At 35.6% G+C, this 19,382-nt stretch overlaps 1 protein-coding gene across 1 annotated transcript in view; it reads right to left on the bottom strand.

Moving 5' to 3' along the window:
- LOC116509741 (TOX high mobility group box family member 2-like) overlaps window positions 1–19,382 on the bottom strand; it is a 207,689-nt gene that overhangs the window by 12,283 nt on the left and 176,024 nt on the right. Inside the window, 4 exon segments of the mRNA XM_032219030.1 lie at window positions 1,515–1,595; window positions 15,691–15,716; window positions 15,719–15,853; window positions 15,856–15,916. Coding sequence (XP_032074921.1) covers window positions 1,515–1,595; window positions 15,691–15,716; window positions 15,719–15,853; window positions 15,856–15,916 — 303 coding nt within the window.

Raw genomic sequence — 19,382 nt, 5'->3', positions numbered from 1 at the left:
GCATAAATATGCTGCCATTATTATGTGTAGGAAAAACAATTGCAACTACATTCCATTTGCTCATAATTCATTTTCAGGTGGTCAATGGATCATACTGTGTGCGTGTATGTATGTATGTATGTATGTATGTATGTATGTATGTATGTATGTATTCTTTTCCTTCACATTCTCACTAAATAGTGTCTATTTTAATGCATACCTTTTATATTCTATATCAATTAAATTTCAGTTCTAAAGCAATTAAAATTCCAAATAATTCTTCTCTGGTTGATCACATATTACAAACTAGAGCTTTGTTTTATTTTTGTCCCCCTTTATTACAGGAGAGCAAATTTTTCTTCAAATACAAAAGAAAGAAAGAAAGAAAGAAAGAAAGAAAGAAAGAAAGAAAGAAAGAAAGAAAGAATATGAATAGGACTAGTGACGATAATCTCATCTAATGCAGGCATCTCCACTTGTTCCTCTGGATACAGATTTAAATTCTCATCACCAAACCCACTGATTGAGGAAGATACAGTCTGATGTTGCAATTCAATACAATTGAATTGCCATGTCAGGTCCTGCCTAATTAATCTTATTGGAATCTTATTGAATGAACTGGATTTGAATCACTTCTTGCATGTACACACACTCGCACACAACCACTTGAAAACATTTTGGATACTTAACAACAGACCTGCATTTATTCATTTATGACCAGTTGCACCATCCTGTGGTCAAATGTGATCAATGTAGGAGAAAGGATTCGCTTAACAACCTTAGGGTTCACTTAATGACCAGTTGATTTGCTTAATAATTGCAAAAAGATATGATGGAAATTCTGAAGTTAATTGTGGTTGTTAATAAACACTGGTAATAAATCGATCCTGTGTAATGCTAGGACATATCAAGCTTCATTAAAATCTTTGTCTCTTTGTCTGAAAAAATGTTTCTGATTTGCTAATGAATCATGACCACTATTCTAATCTTTGTTGATCTCAATCCCTGAATAGATGGGACTAATATCTGCCTATTGATTCTTCTGAGAGCACTATATGACCCTGGACACGAATGATTTTGCTAAAGCTTCTGCACCAGGGTATAGACTGAGGCAGGTTGAGTTATTAGAAATTATATTTTAAAGAGTTTAGAATATCTGCAAAAAACTTTCAAATTTTCCTTAATTATATGGAAAAATAAGTATTTAGGCACATTTCTAAATCAAAATACTGGATTTAGTTGTAACACAGAGTGAGTTAATAACTTCGTCTCCAAAGATTGCAAGGAAACCTCAGAACATTCAGTGTTATTTTCTTGAAAGTAAGAAAACTAGAATTCTTACTGTGTATCCTTGAGGCACGCTGGAGTATTTTACTTAGTTCATACAGAATGTAGCTAACACTTAAATTCATTTTGATGGCATGGTTATAGTGTGTTTCTTACAAACTTGCTCTTCCCCAGAGATGTCCCTGAGTTGCAACTAATTTATCATTGCTACAACCATCGAAATTCATATATGAAGCATAGTCTGTTACCTTGGAAACCAAGCTGGCCCTGTACGCTGCCAGAGCTTTTAGATATTCCTTCTTTGCTGCTTCAGTTTTCCTTTTATATGCCTGAAAAGCCGAAGAAGAAAATATTAATTAAACAAGAGAAACAGGATGATACTGCTCTGATTGTACAGTTGTTTATGTCTTGCATATTGCCCAAGGGATCTGTGCTGGGTTTATTATAAATCCAATCTCTGTATATAGGTGATATGAAAGGTGAATTTTATATGCTTTTTCCAAAAACAGAAATTCAGATTGAAATCAAAACTACCAGAAAACAGATAGAGATTTAAACTTATAGCTGGGCTTATCACGGAAGTTTGCTACTGCTTGCACAAGTTAAAATGCTATTTTAGAATTGGCACGGAGACATCAAATTTAGATAGAGTGTTCTACAAACAAACTAATTATTAATTGCTTTTTGACTGATTTTTACTTTTGTTATCAGTAAAGGCAAGAGCTAGTTTGATGTGATGGCTTAAGAAATCAGGCTAGAACCAGGAAACAGTGAGTTCTAGTTATGTCTTAGGCAAAAGGCCTCCTGGGTGACTTTTGGGCAGTTGGGCCAATCACTTTCTCTCAGTCCTAGGAAGGAGGCAATGCAAACCACTTCTGAAAACTGCAGGGAAATCCAGGCAGTCTCTGCAAATTGGACATGATTGAATAGAAAGAAAAATAGAGTAATGATAATGTAACAGGACTTTATAGATTTCTTGTAGAATGAAAGTATTTCTTGATACATTTTATCCAAACTCTATCAATTATATCCAATCAGATTTTTTTTAAAACTGGACTCTTATCCTTTTCATTTAATGAATGAAATATGATGCATATGTCATGTTATATCTGGTAAAGATCATACAGTAGGTGCTAACATCCCATTTAACCGATTAAGTCTTAACTGGCACTTTACCCAATAGACATCAGCAAGTGATTGCTTCAATTGTCAAGAATAATCAAACGTGACATAGATCAGATAATATTTGGCTGTTAATGTTAATGTTATTGATTTGAGTAAAGATGGAAAAGACAAAGCCACAATCTTATTACTTGCAGACAAAGCTTCCAATGAAATCTATAGATAGTATATATCATAGCTAAATTACCTTAGCAATGGATTTCCCATAGGATTTATAAAATGGGTCCAATTTTTGTGCGCAGTTTTAAGTCTAAATTAATGGCTGCCTTAATCTCGTTTTTCAGCCTACTGAAATACCAGATAAGGACATCCATTTTGATTTTGATATTTGTTTAGAACTCTTTGCTTGTTCTATTAGACTAGCTCATAATATCAGGTGGGATTATTTTTTGCATAATTAATTAGCATATAACTTGACATTATATGCCAGATATATTTATTCTTGTTTCTGATCATACTTTGATTCTGGCTCTGAAGCGCTTGATTAATAAATTGAGGCAAATTAAGAGATGCTATGTATATGATTGCTAAGAAGGTGTTGATATCACTGGTAATTATCATTTTGTATGCTTATTGATATTATTAACTTTTAGGTGTTTATATTCCATGTGACATTTCTCAATAATTACATTAAATAAAAATAAGATATTCCACAAATATGTGGATTAGGTAAACATTCTCAAATAAATATGATTCCTAGTATACTTGATATTGTACATAGACTCCATGTACGTACTACAGCAAACTGATTTTACGACAGGGTGTAATATTTTAGTATCCATATTCTTTTGAACTACATAATCATTACATCAAATTGATGTGATGCTTTGTCCCAAACACTTCCATTAAAATGTATTACATCCTTACTGTTATAAATGTATTAATCTGCAATCTTGTTATTGTGCATTACAAAATATTACCAAAATAGAGCATGGTTGCTGAGCCATTCAACATTTATTTCGCCTGCATATGCATAAATATCATAATAGTATTTACTTGCTTAGTCATATATATAGAATAAATAAAAATTCATTTAAGTGTATAGAGTTGATGTGTTTTTTTAAAAAAAGAAGATAATCAATATACAATCTACCACTGTAAAAAAAACCTATAGAATGTTATTCATCTCAGCCTCTATCTCAGGATAGCAAAAGATTAGAATATTATTTTTTATTTCCACAAGTTGTTCATTAGTCTAAAAACATAAAGGGGAAGTAAAAAAAGATGTTTAATTCCAGTCTATCCAAACAAAAGGATGCCAAAGTGGCAGAAGTTAGCTTTCATTCACCCAGGAAGCTTTGTATCACCTTTTCTATGGTAGCTTTTATTTCTCAAGTCAAATTCTGACGGCACTTATGAGATGAGGGGCTGCAGATGCTCTATATGTGTGTTGGCAGAAAGTACTATAGTATTAAATCAACAGCACATTTTATGCTCACAATACATGCAAGTCTTTTCAATATTTTGAGAATTCTATTTTCAAAAATGAAAAGAACAATGTGTCAAGGTAATGGCTTGTGTCTTCAGATCAGATCCAAAACTGCTACTTTGCAATTTCACTTATAGTATATCTATTTGTAGAGACATTACAATTCCACAGGGAAAAGTACTAAAAAAGGCCAAAGACAACAACTACTATAAAACTTGCTATTTTGAGTTGGTGAAAGAGAAGGCACTGTTCTCCATGGACAGTTGTTATTTCTGACCTTCACAAGTGGCAGCTGCTTAATCCAGAGGTAGAAACATATAAAATCAAGCTTTTCCTTACATAACTAACAAGATGATTATAAATAAAACAATATTATCACTTGGTGGCTAACCAAAGCTATTGAATTCAAGAAAAGAATTCAAGACTTAAAAAAACCACTTAAGAAAACTAGCTGCTTTGATTTTATTAGACATCCCAGCAATTGGGACACTTTGATTTGCATAAAATTACATGAGATAAAAAAAATAGATCAGGGTCACTTATATGTGGTTGAAATTGAAGTTTCCAAGCTTAACAGAAAAAACTGCCTTGTGGTTAATAAGTGAGACCAATATGAGATTCAAAAAACCCATCTCAATTTTGTTTCTTTCTTAAAACTTTAGTTACACTCAGAAAAAATAGCTTTGAAAAACTAAATTTTGTAGACAAATTTTCCCCTCAAGGTAAGAAGTAAGAAGAAACATTTTAACCAACAGCTGATGGTTTTAAATTCAGAGTGAACTTACAAATGGATAGCAAAACATTAAGAAAACCAACAAAAGCCATGCAAGGATAAAACATCTCACAGTTAATGTTTTCCTCTTCCCTTACACCTTCCCTACACTTCCTTTTACAACACAGCTTTCCTCAGTCTTTACTCTCCAGATGTATTAAAAGTCTAAATTCCCAGTAGTGCTAGGAATTATGGAAATTGAAACCACATGCCCATACCCCAAAGATGAAAAAGTGTGAATATGATCTCAGCTAAAGTTTCTTGTTAGCTGACTTCACATTAGGAGACACCTTTACTACATGAGTGTTGAAGTTGATATGAACCCCTTGTGCCCCACCTTTCAATGCAGAAACATTCCTTTTCACAGCTTTTTATTTAAAAAAAAACTTTCTGGGTGAGAATGAAATAAAATTATTCATCATGGTCTCTCCAAATGTCCCTGGCATTCATATCAAATGTACAAATATCTAGTGCATCTTTGGAAGGTGAGCTTATCTCAAAATACCAACAGTTGGCCGAGATCCTGGACATTCTCCATGGGAAACTGTAGTATAGATGCAACAGCATAAAGTTAGTAACATCAGAATCTGTGATATTGTGAAAAACCTAAAGCAACATATGGAGTTACTTCTGAGTAGTTTATTTCATTGTTCTCAACCGATAAGAAAGAATATTGCCAAATTAAAGTACTATCTGCATAACTATAGATATGCTTTGGGAATGGCTAGGGAAAAGCCTTTTAATATTTTCCTGTCGACCAAACTTTCCAGGTTCTACTGCCTGCTTGACCTCTGTGCTGCAGCCCCTCTATCTTGGGAATCCAGAATACATTCCAACACAGATGTAAAGAATCTACCTGCAATGCTTGCTCATAATTCTCACTGGCTCACGGTTGACTCAGCCTTCCATCCTTCCAAGGTGGGTAAAATAAGGACCCAGATTGTTGGGGGCAACATGCTGATTCTGTAAATTGCTTAGAGAGGGCTGTAAAGCACTGAAAAGCACTGTATTGCTATTAATAGCAATTGCTAGGAACAATAAAAGTGATGTTTGAGCTCAGTGTTACCAATATGTCATTCACATTGTTTCCTTAACAGCTGAATTATATAGCTATAACCAAATTCTTAACCTAGCTCAGTAATTAATTGGTAGCTTGTGCAGTTGATATAGTATCAGGCACACCTATTTTTGGCTGGCACATAATATATCAGGAGCAACTGGTAACTTCATGCATTCTGCAGTAATGGTAATGCTCTCTGGTAACACACTGTTGTGGGGTTATCCTTGTTCTTGGTCTGGAAACTAGTAGGTCATGAGGATCAGCACGATAGAAACTGCTTCTAAGGCTACTAAATATTTTTCACTCAACTGGTTGCAAACAAGCATTGCACCTGTTTTTGTGCCTGGTGTGTAAAAATATCATTGCAACCCTGCCATGCAAGATAAAAAAGGTTTTAGCTACTGCTCAGCATATTAAATAGTATTTAAATTGGATTTTGGGTTTGAATTGCAATGTGACCCTATAAACTATATATGGAAAGTGTATATGGAAATTTGTTATTTATTTTATCTGGGGGAAGGGTGTAGACAAGGAAAGGTCAGGGATTGCTGTTGTTTCCGGAGTTTTAGGAATAAAATCTTGTTTGACTGATTATTTTTTAAATTTATGTTTGCTTTAAATTCATCAGATGTTTAGTTTTAATTCTGTCATCCTATATGGCAGCATTATTTTTTGGATGTGGGGAGAAGAGCTCCAAAGATTGAAAAACAATGTCGATGAAAGAAAGCGGAGATTAAAAGGCCAGTTGCATATGTCTGTTTGTGAGCTGTATCCCTCTTTCTGGAGAATATAGAAGCGATGGAATGTGTCTACAAAGGAGAAGTAGCATGATGGACTGAAATGAAAGAGGGAGTACATTCCAAGAAGTGCGGGGAGAGCAAGACAAGAGATAACACTGCCCAGAGTTGCATCAGAGACACAGGAAGGAGTTAGTATAGTCACTCCCTAGTACCTCCCAAGGTATATCCTTTAGTTTAGGGAGAGTGTAGTGAAGGTTTAATCTGGCAAGATTCTGTCAATATAGTATGAGCAAATAAGGAATGACACTTTAACTGGTTGTTTTATATTGTTCTTGGGTTGGACCTGATGAAAGAAGATGGTTTTCTACTCTGCCTATTTGGAGGCTTAACTGTTCCCACCGTGCATCCCTAATTGACAGTCTAATGATGATATCCTTTTCTATGGGTATAAGAATTAATTTTCCATACTTCCTTCTTGGTTATAGGTCACATGAGACTGTATACACACATTTTATTACATCATGTAGATTACATTCAAGTTATATTTCTTGTTAGGTTCAGAGTAAGTTCCAAAGAACTGTAAGTATTGCCTTCTTCTCTTATATGAACAACAAAACCAATTACTAATTACTAGCAATTACTAATGTTATTGCTTTTTATCTGACTCTTTTCTTGATAGGATGGTTCCAAAAATAGTAAATATTGTCATGATTCATAGCTATAAATGCTACTAAGATTTCAAGATGGGGAAAAAAATCAAGAGAAGGCAAGAGTGGGTTGACTTCTATGTTGGTTTAATAAATGTACTAATTGACACCGAGACAAGGCTTCCATTCATTGGCACATAGATTTAGCTTTCTACATGTTAATGTGGTTTACCTGTGACCCTGTTTAGAAACCATTACGTGCTCTAGTACCCACTTGGCCTTTTTCACTAAAAAGAGAAATGTGTAACTAAAGCCTACTTGACACACTGAAAATTTGAGGTGAAATGTGGACAGCAATTCCTAGCAGGGTTTCTTAAAAGCCATTTGTGTAAAAATGGCTTTGCTGTGAGATCCATTTAAATACTGGCAGAATTGGCCCTCTTTCTTTTTCCCCAGAGCATTAACTTCAGCCATTTATCAGAGCTAAAGATTTAAAAAAATATTCTACATGTTTTCCAGATAATATTCCATGCCCGTGGGTTTATTTTTGTTATTCATTGGTGGGGTGGGGGGAGAGATTCATTAATCATTAAGAGACTGGGTGGGTGTTGAGAAGGAGGGCAAACATGTGACTGATTATGGGGGAAGGAATTGCAGCTGATAGAAGCATAATCCAGAGTTTCAGTCCTAATGCTTTTGTGCCTTAGCAAAGAAACTGGCAATTGTGCCATAATGAAATGCTCAGTTTTCAAAAACATAAATAAGAGTGTTATTCCAAATCCTGCTGATGCACACAGAACCACTTTGTGTTAAGTAAATGATACACATTCTTTATTGGTAAACATAAATGTAACTAAAGAATAACAATTTCCTGGATTTTGAATATGACAATTCACCTGCTGAATTACTATGGTTTGAAAACAAAATGACAAAATCAGCTTCCTATAGATAATATAGTGCCATAAATACTTATACTATCTTCCTATTAATATGCACAGCTACCTTGATCCATTATAAAGGCCCTAATTTGATATTTCTCATAAGAGTTTGGGGGAAACTGTTACTTCTGTCAAATACTTACCAACCTGACTTCTCCATGGCCAAGCACCTGATGTGCAATTGGATAGAAAAGTGGTAAGAATTAAAGCAATTTCTTCTATTAACAATTTCTGTAATTGAAATGGAAACTTGAATGTTCAGAGCCTTAATTAGTATGAAGTGAAAAGGAGGCTTGTATCTCAATCTCAAAGTTGCTATTGACCTATCTTTTGCAAAAAAAAGCCTCTTCAAATAATATTTAATAATAATTAAATGATATTGTAAATGCTTTGGTCTAAAGTATTTTGGCATTACCTTGAGTTAGTAATAATAAATCTAAAGCTTGCAAATACAAAAACAATAATTAATATAAACATAATTTAAATAATACTGATTGCTATACTTTACCATATCTATGATTTAAAAATATAGTCTCAGATGAAATTCATAGTGCTGCACATTTCTATAACTTTTGCAAAAATTATTCTGGAAAATAAACGGACAGATGTTGCATAGCTTGCTGGCAATGCTTTTCAATCAGTACACTGATGAAAAAAACTAAGCTTCCTTGAAAACCAATACATATGCAAGTATTCCTATTGCGGTACTTGCCTTCAATCATTTTTTATACCAGATACTGAAAAGGAAAATGCACATTTCATCCTACTTACAATAGCCCTTCCCAAGCTGGTGCCCTGTGGTAACATCAGATTGTAATTGCAATTATGTCCAATAACCTCTATTGGCTATGCCAGGTGAAGATGATATATCGAACTATTTTATTTCCACACGTGAATTCATTTAAATAACCTGTAAGTCTTGAACATCAGTTAGGATTTGGAATAAGATTCCACCTGATATCCATGTGACCTTCAGCTTTCTGGCATTCTGGAAAGACCAGGCTTTGGGTTAGGATGGGTAATGCCCCTGTATGCATGTGTGTGTGCTGTATGGTTAGCCCGATCCTGCCTTCAGTTCTTGTTCATCTTTTATAGTTATAGTATTCTACTATTCTTTTATACTTATTATGTTATATTTTTATTCTGTTGGATTTTTTTGTACACTGTCTAGATTCTGTGGAGTAGGAGGTGTCTAACCAGTTACATTAAATTGAATTGTCTTGGATGTTTTACTGTTCTAGAAGAGGGTGATGGGAGTTGTTTTATTGAGGTCCACAGTGCCACAGAATGTATTACTAGCATTCAAATGAACACTAGTTACTCCTTTCATACCTTGCTGTGGAAGAAAGAGAAAACCCAGAAGAGAAAATTAAATAGAACTTGGATAAGATCAATATGCCAGTCTGGGAAAAACATGGACATGCAAAGTTGTCTTAAGACAGTTGGACCATTTAACTGTACATTCCAATTCTGTTGCAGTGACTGGTATTTCTCCCAGGTTTCAGACTAACCTCTCTTTTAGCAGTGCTTATACCATTTTTAATGGGAGAGGTTGAATACTGGGATCTAAAGCAAACAAATGAATGTGCTCATTAAAGATCTGAACTGTTGTATTAGGAGACAGTTCTTAAGTGTCCGTGGAGTTTGAATTACATCTAAAAAGCAAACTAAATTAACAAGCTATAACTTGTGTGCACAAAAGAGAAATGAAGGAACCGTTAGACTTGGAATACTACAGGCTTCATATTACATGCACACGTCATGAAGTATAGAATTTCATTACAATGGAATGTATCCATTATAATTGTGAGTAAGAACTAAGATTGTTAGTATGAGCCATGCTGGTCTAGAAACCACCATCTTGGTAACTGAGTAACCCCAGTTCCTCTAGATGGAGCTAATGTTAACAAAAAATAATGTTCTTGATCTGTTTAGACACAGCATTAAAAAATCCAACTCTCTTCCCATAGTAGGGCATAATTATTTTTTTTGCATTATTTCAACTAGAGTTAAAATCTGCTATGTTGTGAATTGAGGGAGCAATCTATTTTTATGGTGGTAATGCATTTTATGAGCTTTGAAAGTTGAAAGAGATGAAGGTAGATTATTAGAGATACTTCTTTGGTTGATAACAATCATTAACATGTTATGTTTTAGTGCGATAAGAACTATCTACACAGGAACAGCTGCTACATTTTTGGTAAGGTCAAAGAATGTGTGTTTATATGTGTGTATTACACACACATGCACACACATATTCTTTAGATTCTTCTCTAAGCCTGTTAAGAAAAGCCTATGTCAGCTGCCAAAGTACAGTGGTAAAAAGGTTAATGTTGTGAGCTTCCCATATATATGCCCACATATAAGCATCTACACACATTTCTGCACAAGATTGATGACTGAAGGAGTTAAGGCAAGGAAGGAAATTGTGCATATTCTACACAGAAGCTGTACTTGAAAGGGTTAAGGCAGGGAAGAAGAATTGTGCAACTTGCAGAACAGGTGTCCTTGATGAAAACCCAAGGACGGAGAGATTGCTAATCCTGTATTCCACAGCATGATCAATCACCAAGCACAGATATAAATAAAAAAGGCAGGAAATGAGAAATTTAGATATAAGTGTGTCAGCGAGAAAATGAAGATTCATTGTAAAAAGCCAGAGATGAGATGAAGAGAAAGGAACAATATGAGAGAAGCCCCAACTGACAAACAAAAATATTAGATTCTTTTGATATATTTTTTTGCAAAAATTCAAATAAATGGCAGCAATAGTAACAACTGCTTTAAACATAGCTCTGCATTTTTTCTTTGCATAAGTAACATAATTCCTTCCTCTTTCTGTTTGCTTTTTAGTGAGGGGAAAATATATCAAACAATAAACCTGCAATGAAGAACATGTAATATGTAATCTTTACTTTGTTTACTTCATCAATGGAAAGAAAGTAAATTTGCTTTGTAGGAGTAGCAGCACCTGTTCCACAGTAGATAAATATCCCCGGCTTTGATACTTTAAAGCTGTCTTACCCTTCTGTGTGATAAACAAGATATCTGCTGGATACATGGTAGCTCATTTCAGTTAGTATCTATGCCAAGTTTAATATCCATCAAATTAATATTAATTTGTCACCCAGCTTTGAGAGCTGCCATTTTGATTTCATTGTTTGGATCTACTACTACTGCTGCTTCAAGGGTGAAGAGTACTTCCTTGATTACCACACTGTGCTGCCTTATGTAAGCAATAATTCATTACATAGTAAATTGGGGAAGGCTACTTAAAAGGTGGTTGTGCCAAAAAAAAGTGTATCAATGAAAACAGTAATAATTATCAGCTGATCTTATTTATACTGTCTGTTGATTTCAGGAATACAATGGCACCAAGCCCTGCATTCCTTATTGCTTGTCCATCCCAAATCTTTATGTGATAGTCTTTTGAACATGAATGCAGGAAGAACATCAAAGGAATTTAGCAGGATTCATACAAAAGCTTCCTGCCAGCAAACCAAACTACAAATGCTCACAGTTGGCTGAAGAAATGAATCTTCAGAGTGATAATTTTAAAACATTTTTCTAAAAGTATAAATGTGTTTATAATTTTAAGCCAACCTCAGACATTAATGCCCACTATCATCATTTCTTAAACTGATTTCTCACTAAACCTGCTTAAAGCAAAGGGAGACTTGAAGGATAAGGAAAACCAAGCCACCAGATTCCTAGGTAAAACACTGTGCTCCCATGAAGAAAAGCTCTATCCCAAGACACAGCTTTCTTCGGCAGGCATTATCTCTTGGTAGTATTTCTCATTACTTTTATTGCCTTTGTCATCCAGCCTTTCCTTAAGAAATATATGCGTATCATCTTTTATTCTCATAGAAATCTAATGGTTAAACTGAAATAGTACAAGATCATACAGTATATTTTATGGCATGAATTAGGATGTGAATAAATCTGAGATTCAGGTCAACTAAAACTACTCATAGTCAAGAAAAAAATAGACAGGTAAAAATATAAAGTGTAAAAAGTACACATTGAGACATAGAATAGGACAACTGAGAAACATATGTTTGAATGCTGAGAATGCTTTTTGACCAGAAAAGTGCTAAATAAAATCATGCTCTCTACCAAGATATTTCTTCAGGATAGAATAAATAACAGTTATACAATTCCCTGGAGTGAGATCAAAGGGTTCATCTAAGGATCAACACTCTGGCTGTTTTTTCTCCCCCTATCCGGTGCTGCTGTGTGAAATTTGGGATCTTGTATGTATAATGTACGTATCTTTTGACTTAAGATCATATATTACTTTAACTGAAATGGTTACTCCAGATTGCAATACAATGAATCTGGTTGTTTGAATTAGGCCTAAATCAAATCAAACTCTACCAACTTATCTGGCATGGACTATTATTATTACCAGCATGATAAGGTGAAACAAAAGCCTTACAAATTTAGAATCATGAAAGAGTAATTTCAGGGGGAGGAAATCCAATAGTTTCTTGCTGTTTCAAAAATAATTGAGGTATATTCCCTAAAAACATGAAGGTTCACTTTCTGAGAACTGCTGTAGGATAATAACGATGATAACAATATTTTTCTCTCTATTTCGGGATACCTATTCATTAACAGCAGTGATACCCAAAGAGGAGCTTCAGATGAATATAGAAATCTACTGTAATCTTGGTTATTCTCCTAAACTTTGGGGCAGAGTGAAGGCTGAACCACCTTGGATCGATTTTTTGATTCTACGTTGCTTTAGGGAGTACTTATTATTTTGTTTGGAAGAGTTTTTTTTAAAAAAAATTGTAAGCCACCCAGAGTCATTGACAGTTGGAGAGACTATACATTGTCCTGAATCTATCTGTTATCATTCCTTTTCAGACTAATTCTCTGGGAAATAAATGGTTACCACATGCTCATATAAATAAGAATCTGCCCATGTGTGTCAGATTTTGGTCAGTTTGGAAGACAATAAGTATTAATTCAACATAAGGGCACTGACTCTGAAACTGAAGCTGGGGCAAATTAAATAACAGAATCAATATGGATTTTCTGGGAACTGTAGAAAAAAAAGAATTAATGGGGAAGTTATCAAAGACACAATTGGTATGTTTTCAGTGAAATTTGAATGTTATATTTTAAATTTTTATGTAAATAATATTAATAAATCTCCCTTATTTTGATGCTACATGTATCCCTGAGGTTTCCTACCTTGCTATGAAGTGTTTTGAAAAATACAATGGAAGCAGTCCTCTTGTATAATTTAGACTTTCCACTGACAACAGAATTCAAATTAATTTCTTTGTATCTTTGCTGCATCAGGACAAGTGACAGTTTGAGCAGAAACCTCTTTCTGGCCCAAACAGAAAGTAACTCACTCAACTACATTAAAGGGAAACAATTACTTAAACATTAAGGGTAAAAAAAATACCCTGGTAGCAAAGGAGCTCCTATATCTCTTGCAGTTGTAAAGCTATCAAGTTTCTTCTGTAATACTGGAATGCGGGGTGAATAGGACAGGCAATAGAGACAAGTGAGCAGCATAAAATAATTCTATAAAAAATACTATGCATGGCCAAGAATGAATCATCAGTATTGTTTGCCAATGAGTCTTAAAAGTGGAGAAAATTTGAAAAATCACATTAGAATTTTTTAAAAAGACAGGGGGCGCTCATTAAAATTGAAGATATGGTATTTGTCATTCAACGCAAGGCTACATAAAATACAAAGCCATTTTAAAGCATAGTTTTAATTTAAAATGGTTTCTCCACCTGCTTCTCTTTTCCCTAAATGCAGTTCTTGGAAACCTTCCAGTGGAGGATCTTGGCTCTCAGGAAATATTTCTGTCTTTAAAAAAATCACCAAGCAGTGCATTGCAACCACAGAAAAGATGAGACAGGTCTTAAGGAGACAGAGTACTTTTCACTGATAGAGCTGCTTCTTCCAGCAAGAAATCTCTCCAATCCTTTCCATAATCTAAAAATCTTTAGAGGGGTGCTTTAAAACAGATTACAAGAAGAAAGGAAAGGAACTTTTTGGTGTCCTAGGTGAACATACATATGGGTCCAACCCTATTTACATTCTATCAAGAATGCAAGTTACCCAGGCCTTGGGTAGTGTGAGACCCTGTTGGATGGGTCTTTGCCTCAAACAATCAGATACCCAACTTGTTTTACTTTTGTATAGCATTTCTATTGCGTATTATATTGTGAGCTGCCCAGATTTGGTTTTAAACTTGGTTAGCATCTAAACTGAAATAAACAAATGTGGAAACATAATTTCCACATTTATTGCCAATAAAATGCCTAGAGATGCTACTTCCTGTTTCTAGGTGAGTGAGTATAAGATTTCCTGGATAATACATTTTTTAAAATATAAATTTTCAAGGTTTCTTAAAACCTTAATTCAGCTACTAGACGGCAAAAACTCTTGTAGTGAAAATTACCTCTGCAATTTAATAAAGCAATAGAAACTAAAACCAATTAGCATTTTATAGATTCTTCAAATCCCTGGAGAGCGGAAACTATTATCTATCATCCCAGATTGCAGGAGGTAGACTAAGGGTCAAAGCTGCAAGGAGGCAGATTCCAGCTACAACTTAAGAAACTTCCTAATGACAAGTCAACTTTGATTGTATGAATCCTCATAAAGAGAAGATCAGGTTCTCTTCACAGTATACGTTCAATCCTTCAAGCCACACCTGACAGACATTTGTTGGGGATGCTACAATCTGAACTCCTGCATTGAGCAGGGAGTTGGACATGACAGCATGGCCCTTAAGGTCGAGCCCCAGTTCAGTTTGATTCTGTGGCACTATAAAAGAGTCTAACGATGCCACAAGGATTCTTGAAAAGTGCAGGATACACATATTTCCATCAAGATGTCCCTGCATTCACACATCTTACAATCTACACAAAAAACATTTTTGTAATCTAAGATTATGTACCTATTTTATAACTTCTACTTGAGAGATCAATTTCAAAATAGCAGTTTCCAAAGCCCACATTTAAAAGATACAACTTTAAGGATGCTCAATGGCAACATTTTCAATTTGTGAACATGTATAAAAAATAACAGATAATTAATTTTTAGTACACAGTTTAACAATAGCATCTATGAGATTCACAAATTTCTGCTCCATATAATACTACATGGTGCCCATTATTGTCCTGGAAAAAGAGCTGTGTTTTTGCTACAGTGTAATGCATAGTCTGGTTTTGAAATTGAAGCAGGCTTCTAGAAAGTGCATAAAACAACTTATAAAAAATTATGGGCGAAGATAGCTTTGGTAACAAAAACAACAAAATAAACTTGCAATAATAATAATCATCACCATCCAGAAGACAAATAATGACATACTCAGTGAAAAAATGCACTCAGAAATGGGGGTAGTTTTACTAAAATTTACAAGCTGCTCAAAACCCCTAAGGCTTTTTCAGGCAATACTTTTACTGAAAATGTTAGCTTTCATATGAGATGGAAGTATGTGGAAGAAAAGGTAATTGATAATTTTACTGCTGCAGAAAATAGCTTACATTAGTAAAACAACTATCACTACCATCTTAAGAAAGTGTGGGCATATAATGTATCAGATAAATGAAAATAAATATGGCATTATCAAGAGGGGAAAAGCAGTAACTGTGTGGGGAAAAAAACATTCACCTGCTTTTGTTCTTCTCCTAAACTATCCACATTGATGCAACGATTTTTGACACATCCCCAAAGGTAGCATTGGGATTTTGTCCTTTAATAGCCGCTTGCGTGTCTCTGAAGAAGAGGGCATAGGCAGACACTGGCTTCTGGGGTTCATTAGGATCCTTCTTTTCTTCTTCTTTTGGTTTTTGGGTTTCTTGCCCAGATCTGTCAAAGGTCTCTTCTCTCCAGTTGCCTGCCAAAGAGTCAAGAAAATATATTATTTTCCCCCTTCAGTCACTTTTATTTTAGAAGAAATATAATATTTGATTTTGAACTGGTTGGAAAAAACCCACAGAATAACTGGGAGTAGTTCAAGGACATCCCTGCCTGGTAACTTTCTCAACTTTGTTCCCAAAATACAATGTAAATATACAATTACTTTTACAGATGTTTCCTTCAACACCTTTTACTTTTGATAACTTATTGACCAGGCACTGTTTTTTTTTATCTATATGAGTAATTTAAAACAATTACATACACCATACATTGCCACCTGGCCCCCATTGGGATTCTTTTGCTAATACATGAAAGACAGACCCAACTAGAAAGGTCTTTCTTTCACACTGGCATAGTTGGGCCCTTCCTTCATGCACCAGGCTTCTTTTGCTGGTGCATGAAAGAAAGTCTTGACTATGTTGGCAGAAAAGAAGGAACCCCCAGTTAGAAGGTCCTTTTAGGTAAGCATAACCAGGTCCTTTTTCATGAAACAAGATCTTAGTTAGTGCACAAAGAGAAGCTTGTCTGGCATGCAAATGGAGGCCCTAGAACAGAGATCCTGAGCCAGGTTAGATATTATAGTTTATATCAGTCCAACTACACTGGTGCAAAAAATGATATAAAATGCACTAGTGATGTGTTGTACAGCCTTCAAAAGTATCACAAGAATGGAATGCATTACCCTGTTTCCAGGATAATAAGCCCAACCTGGCTTTTGAACACATGCGCTAAAATAAACCTTCCCCCCAAAATAAGCCCTCCCTGAAAATATTGTATCACAGCAGCAGCCATGAGTTGACCATGCTCATCACCTCCTGCACCTCAAAAATAATAAGACATCCCCAAAAATAAGGCCAAGTGCTTATTCGGGAGTCAAAAGAAAACAAGACCCTGTCTTATTTTCAGGGAAACATGGTATTTGGAGAATGGTGTAAGTAGCTTTGGAAAAAAAGGACCGGCATAGCCAGCAGCTGCCTTGCAGAGGACCAGACCCGTGAAGAAGTTGAAAATTATCTGGATGAAGCTGGGCCTGCAAAGAGCAGCCAAATGGAAAATGGCTAGGGCTGTTTGCTGAGGTGCTAGCATGGCTGGTCATGACATGGAGCTTGAGGTAGCATTCTTTGACAGAAGCATAATGGCACTGGGGTGAATTAGAGGCTGAGAGGCAGTGGCAGCCAGCTAAGACTGGGCCTCTACTTCAACACTACTGCTAGCTCTGAGAAATCCAAACAGGCAAATATAGGGGGAGATTGATGGGTGACGGTTTTAAAACACCCCTATAATTGTATGTGTGGATAGACTGCCAGTATGTGTGTGTGTTTGTGTGTGTGTGCATGCGCTGCAGCAGCCCTAACGTTTGATACCATTTGTTTAGCGCCACCATAATTTCAAATGGCGATTGAACAAATGGTCATTAATTGAGAACTACTTGTACATTTATTCATATGTACATGGAAAAGGAACAAACATTTATTTGAATGGAAAACTTAATTTGAACGTTTATGATGAAAGAGAACTGGCAGCAGATACAAGAATCTGAATGAGTCACTTTTTGTCAAAAGGGTATTTTGGGAAGAAATGAACGTAGAAGGAAAGGAAAGGAGAAAGTAGAGCAAGCACAGGAAATAATGTATACGGCTTGTATGAAAAAGTGGTAGAAAACAGATTAATCATCCAACAGAATGAAACAAAGGCTGCATAAAGAAAGAGGTACAAAAACTACTTAGAACCGGGATTTGAAGTCCACATATATTAAAGTTGCTAACTTTGATAAACATTGCACCAGAGGGAGGAAATTGAGATCAAATATCCCTTTCTCTTCCATTACAAACTCCAAATCATTCCCCCCCCACCACCACATTCATTCTGGGAGAGAAATGAGATTCTTCTTTATTTCACTCCCTTGAGGTGACTGCTGAAGGAAGGATTTGCAACATTTTCAGGTAACACAAACTAACCTCTATTCTAGGCTCAATGCCAGGGCATGCCTGCTGCCAGTCACTACTATTTCTGACCTCCTCCTCCCCCTCATTGTTGTTGTTGTTGTTGTTGTTGTTGTTGTTCATCTTTAACACTTTTTTGATCACTTTGTTTTCCTCTCAGTTTAAATGACCATTATATCCACATACTTGAGTGTTTTATTAATCATTGATAATATTCAAAAGGCTACAGAGTTAATCTCATGTAAAAGGACAACATTCTGGTTCCTATTTTACTTAACAAATAAATTAATGAAGGCGGAAATACTTGAAATTCCATTGCTTCCATTGTGCCAAACTCTTAGAACATGTTCCTGCAGAATTCATAGCTAATTATGGAACATATGAAGCACAGTGATGCCAAAAAATTATGAAAATCATTACATATGGATCTATAAGCATACCATTTATAGTCAACGCTCAAATCCAAGGGAAGAGGGAACCTACATAATCATGTTGGTTACTTTCACTGATATTATCAGAAAAAGACGATGATAGCCCTTCATCAAAAGGACCAGGTGCATAAGAATAAACATCTAGTTTTGTGACTTAGAAATAGCTGCAAGAAATAGAATGTTATCTAGAAATGTGTATTCATCTTAAATGGGTAGAATACTTCCTGCAAAATGGTACCCATTATTATTTTTAATGTGTCTAATGTGCACAAACTGCAATAGGTAGTCAGCAAATGAGCAAAGTTATTATTTGCACACTTTTGTTTTTCCTATTATCAGTCACAGGAAGGAAAAGATTTCTATTCATATATGGATTTTTGGTTTTGCAGTGTTTATCCTGGAGTATTTACTATTAATTAGGTTTATATCCTTCCTTCCCAGAAATCAAGTTGGTGTACAAAACACCGCCTTCTTCAGTTTCCTTGTGGGTTAGGGTTCTCCTAGTTAGTTATATGCTCCCACAAGGATCTGATAGGACCATGATGGCGAACCTATGGCATGAGTGCCACAGGTGGCACACAGAGCCATATTTGACAGCATGGCAGCCATCTGCCTTCCCAAACTTTTGGTTGGACCGTTGGGCTGTTTTTTGCCCTCCCTATGCTCTGAAGCCTGGGGAGAGGAAAAATGTCCTCCCCAAGAGGGTTAGGGGAGGCCATTTTCGCCCTCCCAGGCTTCAGGAAAGCCTCCAGAGCCAGGGGAGGGAAAAAACTCCCCCTCGTGTGGGGGGTGCCTCACGTGCATGTCAGCGGGGTGCACACATATGCTCAGAGTCACGCATGCATGTGCAGGTGGGGGCACATGTGGGCATGATAGCGTGCACGCACAATTTTGGCACAGCTTTAGAAAAAGGTTAGACATCACTGCGATAGGATATTTTGGGGCTGGGAGAGATAGATCAGACCATAAACCAGGTTTTTCAAGACTAAAAGTGGACTTGATTATCTGCAATTCTACTCCACCAACTTAGCAACTGGCTTTCAGTTCTGTAAAGCACATTTCTTTCGAT

The sequence above is a fragment of the Thamnophis elegans genome, chromosome 5 (assembly GCF_009769535.1).
Source record: "Thamnophis elegans isolate rThaEle1 chromosome 5, rThaEle1.pri, whole genome shotgun sequence".
Classification (NCBI taxonomy): Eukaryota; Metazoa; Chordata; class Lepidosauria; order Squamata; family Colubridae; genus Thamnophis; species Thamnophis elegans.
Note: the sequence above shows the minus strand (reverse complement) of the source record. Positions and strands in the feature narration are given on the sequence as shown.